Source organism: Quercus robur, chromosome 1 (assembly GCF_932294415.1).
Source record: "Quercus robur chromosome 1, dhQueRobu3.1, whole genome shotgun sequence".
Lineage (NCBI taxonomy): Eukaryota > Viridiplantae > Streptophyta > Magnoliopsida > Fagales > Fagaceae > Quercus > Quercus robur.
In genome coordinates, this window is record NC_065534.1 from 4,027,686 (window position 1) to 4,045,058 (window position 17,373).

Sequence of the window (17,373 nt, forward strand, 5' to 3'; positions counted from 1 at the left end):
ATTGACGTATTAGCCCGTGGCAGTTAACAATTTTCATAACAGGAAATGATACAAATGGAAAACACATAGTAAAACCAGTAGAAACTTATATAGGGACTCAACTAAAGTTCGGGGAAATGATTTCTGAGAATCTCTTCTGCAAGCCACATAAAAAACTATAATCACTAGAAACTTATGCTTTACCTTGCTGTTAGAACATGAACAGACTTTACCAACAGTCATACTTAAAATTGCAAGAATTGGTTAAATCAAAGCCATAAACATGAGTGCCATGAATTGGTTGTATTGAAGCTATAAACATGAGAGTGCCATGGCACTAAGTTGCTCCACAATTGAATATGTACAACATCAAGGTGAAAAGCTAATAGCCGCTATTTTTTTTTTTTTTTTTTTTTTTGGGGGGGGGGGGGGGGGTTGGGGCGGGGAGTGGGGGGTGGGTGGTGGTGATGAAAGCAAAGCTAATAGCTTTGTGTCACATCAATAAAATCAGAGCCATAGTTCTCTTTCTTTACAAATCTGCCTTTTACCCGCTTCCGAACATCAGCTCTAGCTTTCCGAGTTGGGTATCTAATTTGCTTTTCATGCCTGAAAAACAATATATATACATTTACCATAAGAGGGCATAACCAAAAGAACATACCTCACAATTTTTTATTACAACCTTGAGCTGCATTTCCAGAACCACAAGAAGTTAAAAAGCCAAAAGACAAAGTTTAAAAAAGAATAGATGATGCTTTTAAGTCCAGTCAAGATTTAGAGCTTTCATTGCAAAAGTACTCTGCAAAATTCATTTTTTTAAATGTATATTCTTCTATTGAAGACCAAAGCATAATAATGGTTAAATAATAATATTCATCATTTCCTAACAGTTTTAATTGTTTGGGACTAGTGATAGTGTATCATGTTGTGTCATTTGTTGCCAATTCTCTGAAAATTCAAACACTCCGGTGAGAATATTTCAACCACTTAATGCAGCTGAGGCCAGAAACAAAACCAACTTAATGCAACAATTACCTTCTCACATTTGCTTGGAGATTGTTCTGGGCCTAGCTTTAATTTTAATTTTGCAATCAGCATGTTGTGATCCAAACTGTAAGCCAAGCTTTTTATGGGCAGTGGTTTTAGTCTGAACTCTGAAGTTCTATTTTAGTAGTAACCTTCTTTATTTCAGAGTTTCAGTAAGATCTTGTTCTTTTTTTCCCCCTCTAGGAATTCAGTTAAATATTCCAAGACTAGAACAGAAAAGTATTCTATTACCAAGTGTGTGATTGTGCATTCAGGTTTCCAAGTTATGAATGGGTAAGACTTAGCTGCAGTTTCTTATATGCAGTAACTTAGGTTCTTACACATGGTTGCATTGAATTTAATTATCCATAGGAAAGATAACATTGTTTGTGCTGTATTGGTCAATGCAGCAGTGTGTTTGAATTTAATTTGGGAATCTAAGGTACAACACCTAAGGAACTACACCACAGTTTTGCCCTTTATGAATTCATTTGGAAACCTGGCAGAAGAGAGAAACATAATACTTACAGTCGAGATTTCTTCTTCTCTTTGTACCTCATCTTGGCAATTTCTCTGGCCTCCAAATGTGCACCATCAAGCTCAGGAGAATTGTTTGAAGGTTCGCCTCCTATAGTGTAAGGAGAAAGTCCACTATCAAGGCAATCAGTTCCATTGCTCTCAGCACTAAACCTTGAAACAGAGAATGACAAAGTTGAATAAGATGGTTGTATTGGACGAGGGAAATCCATGCTTCTTGAAAGGTTATGAACTTGACTAGAAGGACCCATGTCTTTTTCCATGTGAGCCGAATGAGTGATGTAAATAGAAGAAGCCACATCCTGTCATGAAGAAAAGAAGTAACAGAACAAAGAAAAATTATGTATCAAAACCAGACAAGTATCTCATGTTGCCATAAAATGTTCCAAATGTCTTTGAAAAATATTAAAATCTCCGTCTACTTCTACGAAAGGTTCACTATTAAATGTAGTGTTAAACAATCAATGACAAAAGACTACAGGAACTCATATGCTTGTCGTCTAAGTTATTATGATGTGAGCAAACTCAGGTGATTGGCCCAGATAACTGGCTAATTGCACCATGCTACCCAAAGTCAAAATGAGGCCCAACAAAACTTTGAAAGATTTTTCAAACATCAATTAATTTTCACCTTAAATCATCCATAGTGTTATGTCATAAGAATTTCCTAGGTGGGACCTTTTGTTATTAGGCCCATAGAGTTGAGTTTGCATCATAAAAAATTTAAAACTGACACACACATAAAAACTTAATTTTTTTATTATCAATTATTGTCATATATTTGATCTACATGGCGTCACCCATATCAACACTCAGTATTTTACAGCCTCACAGTTTAGAGAGTCCCTAGTTGAAAAGCCTTTAAGCTGAAAAAGGAGAAGAGATCAGTTTTATGTTCTCTTGGGAAGCTAGTGTAGTATATAAGGTGCATTAGAACAGTATATCTATATATGTCAGAGAATTTGAAAAAGTCATAGAAGCAAATTTACAGGATATTTGTGGCATGCACTTAGCTATTCATCAAAGCAGTGACTGTGATATGCACTACTTTGTGATTATCTATGATTAGATATTGACTAGCCAAGATATTGAATATATTTAGTCACTAAATACCATGCTTAGCAACGACCTAGTACTGAAGAGGATAAATGAAAATACAAGGAAATAGAGGATATGAAATGAAGAAATTTACTTAAAGATAGTAGTGGCTCCTGTTGATGAAAAGATGAGGGAGAGTGGCTTGAGAAATTTGTCATGTGCAAAGGAGATAGATTAATGCACCAATGAGAATGACTGATTATCCAATTTAAGGGAATGAAAGGAGATAGAGGAAGACCTAGAATAACATTAGTATAATTAGTAAAAAATGACTTGTTAATGAAAGAGATGTCAGAGAATACGATTTCGGGAGACAAACATATGTGATCCGTCACGATTAGTCTATTAAGGATCCATGGCTGACCCGAAATTTTTGTGAGTAAGGCTTTATTGTTGTTGTTTTATGAGGTGAGGGAGTCTGCAATGCATATCAAGACATTGAAAATTTATACACAATGATAATGATTCAAACTACAATGGCCTTTTTGAAAAACACAAGGTTCAGCTTTAGAAAAGAAAAGAGTCATGATTCAAACCTCCATAGCTCTTAGATGGACATAATCTGATATATCATGGGACAAATCCCTCTCTACGGAAGAGCATGAGAAGTCTTTATCATCAAGTAGAGACCTGATTGGATCCTGATCACCTCCAAATAGTTCTTCAAAGTTTCGGAATGTTAAATCAACATCTGGTATGTTGAAATCTTCATTGTAAAGTTCCTCACAAACCCCGAGGTCTTGCATATTTTGAGACCATAACTACAAAAATCAATCAACAAATATTATTTTTGTATCATAATACAGTGTTATAGAAAATTTTAATTTGAACACATAACAAAAACCAAAAACCTCAGACCAGGTTTATCCAAAAATAAAACAACTGCAGACCAGCCTACAAACGAACTATAACTCTCTTGTTGTTAAGAAGATTACACAAAGGTTGAGATCAGGATCTCATTCAATTCATACAAGTGGTCACTCAGAGAATTGGAATATTTAGAGTTGACTCCAGAGACCATAATCTACCATTCTGCATTTTACCATGCAATAAGTTGCACATGAAAGGACTTATTAACTGTGAATCTTGGTTTGGTATTTAGAAATACGAGGCATTTAAATGGAAACATATTTCTTTTTTGATTTCTTTCTACGTCCAATAGATCCTAAAGATCTTGAAGCTTGTATGCCAAGTTCCAAGCAGTCACACTGAGATGACATGTTCAATGTTAATTGAGGGCATATGCTTGTCCTGGCCTGGTATATATTCTTGATCATTGATAATTCCATTGCACGGAACTTAACATCAAAACTTAGATATAGTGTAAAAAATGAAATGGTGATGACAAATGGACCAACACAATTCAGTGCCCTTCCATTGAGAATCAGTCCCACTTATTGTATATGCTGATTTAAAGAGAGACCTATTATACTTTTGGCACCCTTAAGCAGGAATGAATTGACAGCATAGCCAATTAACAAGTGATTCATCAGACAATGATTCAATTCAAGTACTGATGATGATGAGGATGATGATGAGACCTGGCTACTTTGAACTGGACTTTTACATTGCCAGAAGGACTCTCCAGGCACAGGAAGTCCAACATTTGAAGATGAAGGTAAATTCTCCATTTGTGAAAATGTAAATGGCAAAGTCTCCACTTTTAGCTCCTGAAGTGAACTGTCTTGGGAAAGTTGTGAATGCTGATCAAGGTTTTCATCAAACTCAGGACTGTAATGTATTGAGGAAGATATGTCAGTTTGTTCTTGGCCACGTATCATAGGCAAAAGGTTAGACCCATCAGTGAGCTGAAGCCTTTTCAAGTCAAGAATCTGTTGCATAATATGGCTAGAGTGCTGCTGTTGACCTTTATATATCTGCAAGTGAAGCACAATACTAAGAAGAATTATAGTGGTCTTCTGTAGTCCTAAAGAAATAAACATAAACACGTGGTTAGACACTCTGTGAAATCTATCAGAGCCCCAAAATAGCTTCAGAGACTAGAACTTATGATGGTGGACTATTTAGTTTATTATCAATATCAACGAAACAAAAATTTCTGACTGGCCTAACTGTTAGCACGGTTTAGATATACTGCATTCCATGAGTACCAGTGTTAATTATAATGCACATTAAAGTTGTTGGCAACAAGAATCTATCCCATATTCAAAATCATAAAATAAAATTTAAAAAAAATAAGAAGAAAATCATAGTTGATGTAACTGATGCAACAAACGATAGCAAACCACACACCAAAAGAAGTGATGCAAGAAATGATAACAAATGCAAAAAATGTTAAATGAGGTCGCAAATCAGTTGCAAAAGACTTCTAATAGTATTGTTTGTTAAGAAGTTAGACCAATTTGGTGTATCTGAAGAAGACCCTCATCATCTTCATCAGTGGCAGTCCAACCTATATCTGGCAGGTAAGTAGAATCCTCCAACAACCAGTAAACAAGGAGCTCTAAGTTAAACTAATAATCAGTTTTATCCATTCCCAGGACAAAACATTTAGCATATCAAGAATGATATGATCCATTCTAGAACTGTTTGCTGTCTTTCAATGCAAAACATGATAACAAATGAAATTTTATGTGACATGCCATCTGCAAAGTGTACCACTATATTAGAACTAATCTTGTCTGTTTTTCTTTTTCATGAACATTTTAAGAAGTATTTTATCACTTTAAAATAAGAATCTGAGGGAATTCAGTTTCTTGTTTTAAAAACCCGAGTTTAACCACCAGGGTATCTTTTGTCAAATTTATTCAGATTACGCAGAGATTATAAAATTCTAATGCACCTGAGACATAATTTAGCATCAGTCTAGCAATAAATCTTTGAGAAGTTCAAATTGAAGGGAAGTTACTACAAGCAGCATATCATCATCAAATCTATACAAATTATTTTGTCCTCCTGTTTATATTACAACTCATGTGTCAGATCAATAGTCGGATGATGGAGAAATTCATCAATGTAGAATTACAAAAACTTAGCTATGACTTTGAGTTTTTGATGATGACTAAACTAAGACAGGACAATGTAAAATGGTTATGAATCTCCTGAAATCTAAAAACCTGTCCCACATTAACGATTTGCTAAATCATAATTTGCATAAACTTTACCTGGGCCTGAACTTCTTATATTGTGACCTAAAAGAAAAATTTATCACGAAAGAGAGAAAAAGATTGGAAGAAAAGAAAAGGGAAATTTATACATGACAAAGGCTTATTATCATTAAAGCCAAGTTACATACTTGATACTTGCAAGCATAAACCCTGCCTTACCTTACTTTGTTGACTGCTTGATTCCACTTCAGATTCTGTACTGGAGCCTAGAGTTGCAGGATTCACTGTACATAACACTGAAGGGCCTCCAATTTGTGAGCAAGATTGTCTTGGAATAGCCAAATTTACCACGCTGGAATCCTCAGAACCATGTGAAGTGGACACAAAGTGACCTTGTCGAGTACTGTTGCCTTGTTCATTAAGTTCAAAACCCCACAATGCTGCAAAATCCTTAGCAGAAGGGCATCCCATGTAACTGCTGATTACCTGTTTCCGATGCTGGGAAGAGCCATCATGCAGGCTTCTATCACAGCTGCGACACATGAACATTTGATGATCTGTGCATCGAACATATGCTGGGCGGTATCTGCACAAGTCACAAAGGAGGCTTCGCAGATGACGACTAGAAAGTGCATTGGCTGAATGGACCTTTGCATCGCAGGAAAGACAAAGATGTGCTGCATCGGATTTACAGTAAACAACTGGCCTCAAAGCCGTGCAGAATTCACAAATTTTCTCCATTCTCTAACTCTCTGCATTCATAAAGAACTCCCAAACTCCAACACCTCATAAGATAATGTTTCACTTTTGAGTTTCAATGAATAAGGATATCAACTCGGCTAATCTTTTTGCAAGCCCAGCGACTTTTATGCTGTCAATACATGAATGTTCGTCCTAAATTGTCCAATATCTAAAAACAAAGCCAACATGACAAATGGAATATTAATGCAATTTAAAACAAAATGATAAGTCAACAACATTGTACACCTTTCAGAAAACAAAATCAACAATTTACACTTCGAAAAGCTCAACAGTTAAAAAATTAAGGGTGTTTTTGAAAAAAAAATCCTTTATTACTTTAAATTATAAACAACTTCTCCAAGCAATAGAATCCTTTGTCAGTCTTTCAAAATAAAGATAAACTACAATTGATAGTCGAATGACTCAAATCGTTCTGCAGCTTGTAATGAATTACCTCCATCAAGGTTCAAAATACCTTGTTCAATTTCACGCAATTATCACACCATTACCAAATTACTTTTACACAAATTGTAAACATTACCCATGAACCTCTTAATTCTCCGTTACAAGCCGCCATACCTTGATCAATAAACAATCAGTGAGCAAGACTAAACGGTTAAGTAAGCAGCCTAATTGCTATTTCACCTTTCAGTAACTTTACCTAGAGGTCAGACCTTAGTGCGATAGCAAGTTCCCTGTGCTCAAGTGATGGGATTGAGTCCAAGAATCAACCTCTTCAAAAACTAGGAATTATGCTACCTACCAATCACCTCTCCCATACCCAGTAGAATTAGGATCCTTTTGCAGCGAGGACATTTTTCAATAACATAACCTTAAAATGTGTTTGTTTGGCAAAATATTTTTTTTTTCTTTTTTATTTGTTTTTCTTTTAGCTTATTTGCTCATGTACAACTTTTCACATCCGCTTCTGCTTCTTCTTCTTCTTTTGGTCTAGATGCGACTATATTATAACCAACTTATATATATAATAAAAAATAAATAAAAAATAAAAAACCACATCCAAAAGCACAAAGAAGTAACTTTACAAAGGTCAACTTCCCCTCAGTACACTATTTAACACAATTTTGCATCCAAAACACAATCTTGAATACGAAAATTTCATTTATTTAGCTACACATTCCAGCCACAGTCACAAAATTCAAAACCCCAACCATCCAATTCTAATTCTTCTAATCTGAACAAAAATAAAAAACGATCTCAGCTAAACAAACAGTAAAAAAAAAAAAAAAAAAAACTAAAAACCCCACAAAAAATCTAGTCCATACCCTGTCTCACTTGACCAATCAACCCAACAAATTCTTCCATGTACAAGAAAATAAGATCAAAAAAGTTGTCACATTCAAATTTCAAAGAAAGAAAGAGCAAACAAACAGTACCTGAAGTTTGCTACAGTTCTAGGACTTTAAGACCCTCTCTTCTTCCATCTTCTTTGCTCTTTGTTGTAGTTGTTGTGTTGTTGTTTATTGATGATGATGATGTTGTTGTTGGTGTTCTTTTATCTATCTTCTTTAGGTGCCTTTTGTGTCTGACGTGTGAGTTTTTGGGTGTGAACTTTCCAGCGTGGATATGAGCACGTGGCGTGGGCCTAAAGAGTCTTGGTGGGACCCACATACATTTTCCGTGAGTTTTTTCTCTTTTGCTTATTGCATGTGATCCAAAAAGTGTTTATCGGTATATGTGTTACTTGTTACTTTGCCTTGGGACCAATGGGAACACGCCACGGCATTGCGGCTAAGGAGTTGTTGTGCTTTTTCACGATTTTCAGTGGGCTCCATTCTCCATCATGCGGTTGTGTAACGCATGCTCTGCTCGTCCCAGCGTTTACTTTAAGGTAAGAAGTGCAAGAACCTTCTTTTTTGGTCGAAAATCTTCCGGGTTTCATGTTCTACTGTGACGTAAATAAATAAAAGTCTAGTGAAGTAGGAGTAACAATCAAACATAAATTTTCACACAGATCTTTCATCATGACTTGATGAGAAAAATTTATGACACAATTTTTTTCTTTTTTTCGTTTCTTAACTTTTTCGCACCATTATGACTCCGCCATCAAGTGTCAATGTTGAATAAAAAATTATGGATTCATATGGAATTGTGGAAATAATTGTCCAACATTTATAGTCGACCAGTTTATGAAATTGTGACAAAAGTTACCGTCGTAAAAGAATTGCTATTGAATTAATGTATTGTAATTGGTATACAATCACAACTTCCATCATATCAGTTGTGAAAAAATTGTCTTTAGTCTCTCTCTCTATTATATATATATATATATATATATATATATAAATGTAACTTTTAAATAATCTATTTCACAACTTGTCATCTTATACTTAGGCCCATTATTGAAATTATTTTTATTGTGTATTAAGATCCTTACTACTTTGTATTTGTCAAGGCTCTTGTTACTAAGTGATATTACCTAGTTTCTTTTATAAAAAGAACCAAAATTCAAATCTTCCCTCCTTAATTATTGTAACAATTGAATTATTAAAAAAATATCATTTTTATTTGGAATTGATTTTCAATTTTAATACATACCTTTAGATAAAAAATAAAATGTGAATGGTTTTTTTAATTTAGTATTTATTTAATTTATTTTACACTATGGACTAACATATCATTTCTTTTTTAGCTATAAATAACTTTGCCTAATGTGAATTTTTACGTTAATTTTAATTTCTATTATATAGTTAATCCCAAGAAAGAAATGAATGAGTCTTATAAGTGTGAATTCCAAGCCACTCAAAAAGATAGATAAATAAAAACTCTATCTTTACTCTATCACATAATAATAGTATCTACTTATTATGTGATGACAGTAAGAATTTATGGAAATTTGATGACATCTTGGTGAAAAGAATTACCTTATCTCCTTGCCGACAAAACTTTTTAACTTTGCTTACTGTACTATGTCCGTGTCTTGAAGCAAATTACAATATATATCTTTTTGGCACATTGTCATTTCTTTTAACTAGCTTTACCGACTTACGTACACAGTGAAAGAGACTCCTTTGGAGCAATCCAATATCGAAGTGGATCTTTGAGGGGAGCCTTCTGCATACAAGAAGCTTCCCTTTGTTCCCTGGTTAATGGATCTGTCCCATACTCTGTTCTGTGTATGCATTAATTGTAATACAAAAAGTACAAAAAGCAAAAAGAACAGTTAAGGTCCCATGTCCAACTACTAGCAGAACAGTCCGGAAGAATTGTATGTGTCTAGTTAATACACTGACATTGTAAATATATATAAAGGCTTGGTCTATGGTTTCAAACCTCATGCACCAAGGTAATATGCTACATACTAGTATTCTATTGTGGATGGTTATAATTTGGATGCTAATACTAGCATCGCAACTAGTATCTATTAATGCCAGCAGAGGATGCTTCAGTTGGTAAGGCTTGAATACTTCGTTTAACTCACCTAAATTCAAGTCTCGCTGCCAACAGTTCTTCGTTGGTGAGCATCCATAAGGGTTTGGCTTGCGGATCTTAACCTAAGCACCTTGTCCGGGGGCTAATGTAGCTTAGCTAACCCCAATTTTTTGTTAACCAAAAAAGAAAAAAATATTGTCTATTAATAGTACTACTTACAATTTTTCTACTTTGTAAGCAACAAACTACTTCTTTTTTTTTTTAGAGGAAAGCAAGAAACTAATTAGTAATTAATAATTTCCCACCAAATTTAGAAGCTTTAGAGTTTAGTTATAATGCAAAAAAAAAAAAAAAAATGTATAAATCATATAATTAATTTTAAAAATTAAAATTAGGCTAAAAAATATTTATAGTTGCATACCCATTAAATTTTTTTATTAGTTTCTACAATCCGACAGAATTGAGTCAATCGGTGGGTTTATATCAAACACAAGGCAATCTTCATATGCCAGGGATTTTATAATCCTTAAAATCCAGTGTATGTTTGTACTTGACAACACAATTTTTTTTTTTTTCTTTTATAAAAATATCAGTTGTATTTTTCCTAATTCTTTAGGCCCACCGTAGAATAAAAAAAATGTTTATCTCCAAATTAGTTTAAAGAGAAACCCTTCAAACCCCTTTTATATCTATTTTTTAAATGTAAATTTTAAAAACCTAACCATTGGATTTAATATTCTTATTATATTCTTCGTACTTACGAAATTTCAAAAAGATCTAACATCAATAAATATATTATCAATTAAATATTTAAATTTCAAATTTTTATAGTCTAAAATTAATAAATTATACATAAAAAATAAGACACAGGAGTTTGAAAGATTTTTTCTCCAAAGAGAAACTTTATTAATAAAATAATTACACCAAACCTGACTGATGCAAAGAATACCACTTTCCCTTCAGTCTGTCATTTACATTTCAGAGAGAACGCCTGAAGCAAAATTAGGCTACCACGGCAGATGAGACCAATTACCAAACATCCTTAAAAATTGACTACCTAATAAAAGTTCTGTACGGGACATTTAATAAAGTAACACAGATCATGAATGTTTACTCGAATTAGTGGAACAAAATGTAAAACTAAAGAAACCTTTAAATGCGACAGTAAACGGTGTATGAGATCTTGAGGATTGTCCTTGATATCCTACTAAGCTTATTTGGAAGGATACACTCAAATTTCACACTTCTGACTTGGAAAACCATTAAAAGGACCAAGCATCTTTTCATAGACACAATTGTTGAGTGCAGATTGGAGACACTCAGATCATTCTACAAAGGCAAGATACGATATGGAGACGTGCAATATACCAAACATCTTTATAGAGACAATCGTTGCATGATTCCACGACTGATCAATAAGGCATAAGCTATTAATCCAAGAAAAAAGAAGGTTCCAAGAAAGCAAATTGAGTATATACATATGATAATTGGCACTCTTTTCTTTTCTCAATTAGTCATTCATGGTCAAGCAACTTCTAAGCAGTGCAGCCAAAACTGTAATTCTTTAAAAAAACATCCATGACACTATACAATTGAGGGCCCAATATTGCACAACCAATAAACAAAAAATAACTATAGTTTTTATACCAAAAGATCTCATCCAGGCACAATCTATATCTCCTGGAAGTGGCACAAATGTTGATTTAAGCGCCATGGTTAAACCATAATCCTGAATCAAAGCAGACAAGAGTAAGAAATTTGGAAGGATAATAAGTTCACAATAAAACTACAATATTAAGTGCCATCCTTGAAGTACCTCCCAAGTTAAAACAGAATCAATAAGATATTGCAAAGAAATGCATACATACAAATTTGCTGACTGCAGGAATATCAAAGCAAGTGAATTAGGGATAGACATAAAGGGTTGTTGGAGGGCCATACCCCTTCTCCCCCTCCCAACCCAAAAAAAAGCATCCCTCTTCCAAGCCAAAATGGACCTCATGCTCTTAGACCAGTCCTCTTAGTCACTGGTTCTAGGAAAACAACACAACGAACTTTCTACCAATATTATACGAACCCATACAATTGTAACAGCCTAGTACCCTATTATTCTTCCTTACGAATGGAATGCAATCAGAATCATATCTTGCATTATGAGAAAAAACTCATTCCTATGCAAAATTAATGACTTCAACATTGATACATTTAACATTTTAGACTCATCCTGCAACTCTGAAGACTCCATCATTTCAAAATTTTAAAAGCACAGCATTTTGTAATTATCTTAATAAAATGATGTGCACATAATCTTTACCTTTAGAATGGCAACCAAAATAGGACCAAAAGAATATGGCCATAATTCAAAATTTCATAAAGAAAGAACACAAAGGCTGAGCACAAGATATACAGTGACATCTTACCTCAGTCAGCTTGACTTAACATGAACCTCAATAATGTCATTTTCCTCCATACCCAGACCATCAGGGGTTGCAGCTGGATTGATTTTATCCCCATCAAAAGAAAATACTAAGTTCTGTAGGTCAAGCTTAACTTTATCCGCATACATTTTGAAGAGCCTCTCAAACTTGTCATCCTATGAGATTAGAAGAGCTCGACTTACATAATCGTAATTGAATTCATTAACACTAATACATGAAACAAATATCCAAAAAAGGTATGGAAAAATATCATATAAAAAATAAAAGAAACACACATGTTCTTTTACAAATATTGAGAATGAATGTAGGAAAATTTCAGCAACATTAGCATTTGCTTCTTAAAAAGAAAAATATTAATAAATACAATGACAACAAGCAAGCCTTCGTCCCAAGGGGCTAGCTATGGATCCTCAAAAGATCAGTCAAGGTTGGCTACGTGTATTTTTTTCCACTATTCTATTATATTTGAAGTCATATACTTTGTTACTTTCTTCATTGAGATGTCCATTTTACTATTTTTATTAGTGTTATTTTTGCATTCCTCTACCTTTTTTTCTTCCCTTGACTTGAATCTATTCACTCATTCTCACTAGAAAAGGGTCATAGGAAATGCCATAGGAAGAGGGTAATAGCTTAAATTAAACCAACATATAAAAGATCGGATAAGCTTCACATCATAAATGATCATAAACCTAGTTAATGATATTCTCTTCAATCTTACCTCAGCATATTATTGAGGTTCACAAAGAAGCTCATGCCCTAAACTGATTCCAACCCTACTATTCAACACTCCATACCCAGCAGTTAATATTGCAAAGCCATGAACAGCACAGTACATTCACCTTAATTAAATTGAAAAATACATAGTTTTTCCAATCAGAAACTAATTGTAAGAATTCTGCAACAATTCATGAAAATAGCAGATAACATAAGTGGATAGAAGACAGCTGAACCTTCATTTCAATACTCCTTCTCAATAATTACTAGGCAATAGTGTTTAAGAAGAAAAAGGGAGCATAAAATTCAACCAGGTAAAAAAGTTTGAAATCCCTGAAATAAGATATACCGTGTATATGCGAAACTGCTTAGTCCCATCCTTGTCCTGAATAGAAATAACTATCTTAACTCGCTCACAAGTAGGCTTTAATGGTTGGTCAGCAAAAGCCTCCAGAGAAGACTGCATTGAACTACCAAGTTGTAATTTTACAGACTCCTCAACAGCTCGCAAAACATCTTCAGCAGATTGTGCAAATGATTCAAGCTCCTTCTTTTTCAATCTATATACGCGGATAAAAATTTGATTGTTAAAAATGGGAAGGCTAAAGTGTAAATAAAACCAGAAAAGAAGAAGAAGAAGTGTTCATGATTAAATGGTCTATAAATTAGTAAAATTGTGAACAGATAGATAATAAATACAAGGTTGCCTGACTAACAGTCACAATTTAAATGCCTACAATGAGCTGCATAAGCATAGCTATTAACTATATGAAGCATGACACCATCTCAACAGGAATTGCAAATTACATGTAGTAGTAACAACTCTCAACATGTAAGCCTAAACGCCAAAAAAAAAAAAAAAAAAGTGCAAGGAATTAAATTGATGAAAACTAAATTTGGGTATTACTAATTTGGACATTTCCTATATATTAAGGGTTACACCATTGAATCAAAACGTGTACAAAATAATAGAAATCACAACTTAGAATTAATTTGGGAAAATTCATAAACACATGACACAAGTCCTGCAATTTATAACTGCACTTGTCATCCATTCAATAAGAATGCAACTAGAAGTCAATGAAATTTATCAACAACTGCCTATTCGCAAAACAAAATTTTGTTAAGCAAAAACATATATCTACTTATGCGCGCATACCTCAACTCCTTTAATGTAGAATCCTCCACCACCGTCCTCTGAGCATTCCTGGAAACCTTGGGTGGAGGAGAAAGCCAATCCAACTCCTCATTTTTTCCAGAATCCGCAATTTGTATCACATTGGTGTTTTCCTCCAAATCCTCAATAACCTAACCCCCAAAACAACAACAACACCATTCATAACATAAGCTACACCATAACACACTCTCACTAATCAAATTCAAATTTCACACAAACCACACACACATTCGCGTACAGAAAAATCTTACAATAGGTTTAGCAATCCTCCTCCGTTTAGGAGACAAAGCTGGGGATGCAGTATCATCATCATCATCATCATCATCTACAGGAGCAACAAACAACACACAACAAAAAGCTAGAAAACTCGTTTGAAAATAGAGAATTTAAACTTCAAATATCACGGTTCGATTTGCTTCAATTTAATCCTCCTGAACAGTATAGAAAAATATAAAGAATTTCAATGTCCTGGCAAAAATCCTAAAATTTTCACAGCAACCAAACAGAGGGTAAGAGTTGAGAGTGATAAAAAACCGTCGAGGGACACGAAATTGAGAGGCTGAACTCGAGAGTAATCGAACAATGGCTCGAAATCTTCAGTGGAATCCGCCTGAAACCAAAAATAAATATAAATCAAATCAGAGACAGAGACAGAGAGGGAGAGAGAGAAACCCTAGAAATGCGAGAGATTAGAATTCAAAGCGACTCGAAGAAGAGAAAAGCGAAGCTCAAAATTCAGAGATAAAAGTGTGAGAGAGAAACCCTAAAAAAAGCGAGAGATCATAATTGAAAGAGAGAGACGCCTACCATTTTTTTTGTTTGTTTCGTCAGAAAATTTAGGAGAAGCTGTGAGAGTGTGCCCGCGAAACACGAAGATTTTGGAAAAACGAAAAGATTTTGAAAGTGCGATTTTTGAATGGGGAGAGAGAGAGAGAGAGAGAGAGAGAGCTGGTTTTATTAATGTTATAAAAGAAAGAATAATGATAACAAGGAACAATGAAGAGTCGTGGGTTTGGTTTCGCGGGTCTGTCTCTATCTCTGTCTCTTCGGTTTCTTTGTATTTTGCAATTTGGGCGGGCCTGGCCCAGATCAAATGCAATATGAGTGAGTTTGGGCTTACTTGAGGTCAAATGGATTTATAGGATTTTGAATTTAGGGTGTGTTTGGATATTATTTATTTGCTAAAAATTAAAAATATATTACTAAAAATATTATAGTAAAATAAATTTTAAAGGTTTAAATAGTACTGTGGGGCCTATAAAATATTGTTGCTGCATTTATTGAGGATTGGTTGGTCCATAAACAGTGCCATGGGACCAACCAAAAAAACGCAAAACGTGCGTTCATCCCTAGGAGTGTGCATTTGGGTTATGATTAAAAATTAAAATTATTTCACTATTCAGCTTATTTTTGCTATTATTCATGAATCCACTTCACTTTTTGGCACTGTTCATGGGCCTCACTATACTATTTCAACTAACTTTTATCTTTATCTATAGTACTTTCAGTAATAATTTTTCAGTTTCAGCAAAATAAGCGGTATCCAAACACACCCTTAATACAATCTAAACTTATTTTATTTTATTTTTAAAGAGAGTAAAATATAAGGTGTATTCTCTCAATTTGGGTTAATTTTGATTTTCTTTCACCACCATCGAAAATTGGATGTTGAGAAAAACAAAATATTGATACTTAAAAACTTTAAGTGTTTTAAGTGTCAAGAGTGTGTGTGTGTGTTTTTTTTATTTTTTTTTATTTTTTTGATCTTTTTTTTTTAATTGATTAGTTAATTGGGTAGTAGTGGTGGTGCCAACAAATTAATATTAAATGTTAAATTTTGGGTGGATAAAATTTGGTTACAAACTTAGTTAACAATAGAAAGATAACATGTGTTCACTTACTAAACTAAACTTAAGTGATTATATACAATTATTTTAAGCGAGTCTATGATATAGACATATGTCATTACAACCAAGTTTGTAATCAAATTCTTCTCATTGTAAGTGTAGCTTTGTGAAAAAAAAGTTGAATAAGTTTTGTCTCTACCTCTCTTTAACGGTTGTTGAATCTACTTGTTTTGGATTTTTTGAACATCACATGCCAATTACAACTATGTATATACATTTCTTTTATTATTATTTTTAGCTTGTACTTTCCTTACATCTAGAAATTTATTTTTGTTAACATTGTGTCTTAAGAAACAGTTATTTTTGTTTCATCTATCTATGCTTATATTAAATAGATACTAATTCTTTCTCAAAAAAAAAAAAAAAGATACTAATTCAGATTTTCAAAACCTTTTTTCTTTTTGGTTTATGCTTTTGCCCTTTCCAGTTCAAATTTCGGTTCTGTTGTTGCTTGGGCCTTCCTTTTTCCAGCCCTTTAACAGTTCAGTTTTTGAAATCATAAAAATGAGTTTCACATAAGATATTGTGAAATTTAAACAACTTTTGGCGATTATTGATCATGATTGTGTCTCTTATCTAAATTCTTCCCTTTGCAACCAATTTCCAAATAAATAAAATAAAATAAAATCCCAATTATTTCGATTCTACCCCATCAGAGATGGGCATGAGTTACTGTATAACAAAATTGTTACTAGAAAACATGTATTATGTAAGAATGTAATGATGATTTAACAATGAGCCCTTCTTAGATCAAAACAAAAATCAAAACACCCCCTACTTTATATATCACCTTACACACGGGGTCATTTTTTTTTTTTCAAATGTTTAAAACTATATACTAGTCCTCTTATCCTACACACACCAGGTAATTATTGAGAATAATCCTTTGGGGGTAGCCCCAAAATACTATCTAAAAAAATGAAAAGATTTACGACCACAGGAAAAATAAGAGAGAGAGAGAGAGAGAGAGAGAGAGAGAGAGAGAGAGAGAGAGAGCAATCAGTTCTCCATTATCATTAAAGCCGTAAGAAGGCAATTGTTTTCAAACTATAGTTTTTTGTAGTATTAAAGGGAGTGGAGCATTGCTTGTGAAAAACAATGCTAATCTTCCTCTAGATGTTTGCATGAGGAACCAATACTTTCAACTTCAAACCTGACTGACAGTTTAGACATCTGGAACTATCAAGTTAAACCATCAGCTTTCCAGAGAGTATTGACTTTAGGGACAAACCTCATTGTATAGTAAAGTTTGCAAAAGAAGGGATTCAATGGAGAGACCAAATAAGATTACA

General features: G+C 33.7%; 2 protein-coding genes across 6 annotated transcripts; both read right to left on the minus strand.

Annotated features, from left to right (window-relative positions):
* Positions 1-221: 221 nt before the first annotated feature.
* LOC126716794 (putative zinc finger protein At1g68190) lies at positions 222-7,983 on the minus strand. Of its 3 annotated transcripts, none has more exons than XM_050417791.1 (6): positions 7,847-7,983; positions 5,928-6,579; positions 4,182-4,517; positions 3,177-3,401; positions 1,534-1,844; positions 222-585 (listed from the first exon to the last, which is right to left on the minus strand). In XM_050417791.1, exons 2-6 carry the CDS (start codon positions 6,447-6,449, stop codon positions 459-461), a joined length of 1,521 nt encoding a protein of 506 aa, XP_050273748.1. In that variant the 5' UTR covers positions 6,450-6,579; positions 7,847-7,983; the 3' UTR covers positions 222-458. The 3 variants fall into 3 exon arrangements, with proteins under 3 accessions (XP_050273748.1, XP_050273742.1, XP_050273756.1); XM_050417785.1 differs by having other exon boundaries at positions 5,928-6,618; positions 7,847-7,971; XM_050417799.1 differs by having other exon boundaries at positions 5,928-6,460; positions 7,847-7,944.
* A 3,310-nt stretch (positions 7,984-11,293) lies between these two features.
* On the minus strand, positions 11,294-15,157 carry LOC126716810 (uncharacterized). Of its 3 annotated transcripts, none has more exons than XM_050417812.1 (7): positions 14,982-15,157; positions 14,709-14,784; positions 14,426-14,496; positions 14,157-14,305; positions 13,347-13,557; positions 12,263-12,435; positions 11,294-11,571 (listed from the first exon to the last, which is right to left on the minus strand). In XM_050417812.1, exons 1-6 carry the CDS (start codon positions 14,982-14,984, stop codon positions 12,268-12,270), a joined length of 678 nt encoding a protein of 225 aa, XP_050273769.1. In that variant the 5' UTR covers positions 14,985-15,157; the 3' UTR covers positions 11,294-11,571; positions 12,263-12,267. The 3 variants fall into 3 exon arrangements, with proteins under 3 accessions (XP_050273769.1, XP_050273776.1, XP_050273763.1); XM_050417819.1 differs by having other exon boundaries at positions 14,426-14,493; positions 14,982-15,156; XM_050417806.1 differs by having other exon boundaries at positions 14,426-14,499; positions 14,982-15,156.
* Positions 15,158-17,373: the final 2,216 nt, after the last annotated feature.

Bases quoted from the DNA above. Each gene is read 5' to 3' on its own strand.
- LOC126716794 (XM_050417791.1), bottom strand. From the start codon at position 6,449: ATGGAGAAAATTTGTGAATTCTGCACGGCTTTGAGGCCAGTTGTTTAC. The intron at 4,518-5,927 runs GTAAGGCAGGGT...CTTCACTTGCAG, and splicing joins CAAGCAGTCAACAAAGTAAG to ATATATAAAGGTCAACAGCA. The intron at 3,402-4,181 runs GTCTCATCATCA...TGATTTTTGTAG, and splicing joins GTCCAGTTCAAAGTAGCCAG to TTATGGTCTCAAAATATGCA.
- LOC126716810 (XM_050417806.1), bottom strand. The intron at 14,306-14,425 runs GTAAGATTTTTC...TTTGGGGGTTAG, and splicing joins GGAGGATTGCTAAACCTATT to GTTATTGAGGATTTGGAGGA. The intron at 13,558-14,156 runs GTATGCGCGCAT...CCGCGTATATAG, and splicing joins TCTACATTAAAGGAGTTGAG to ATTGAAAAAGAAGGAGCTTG.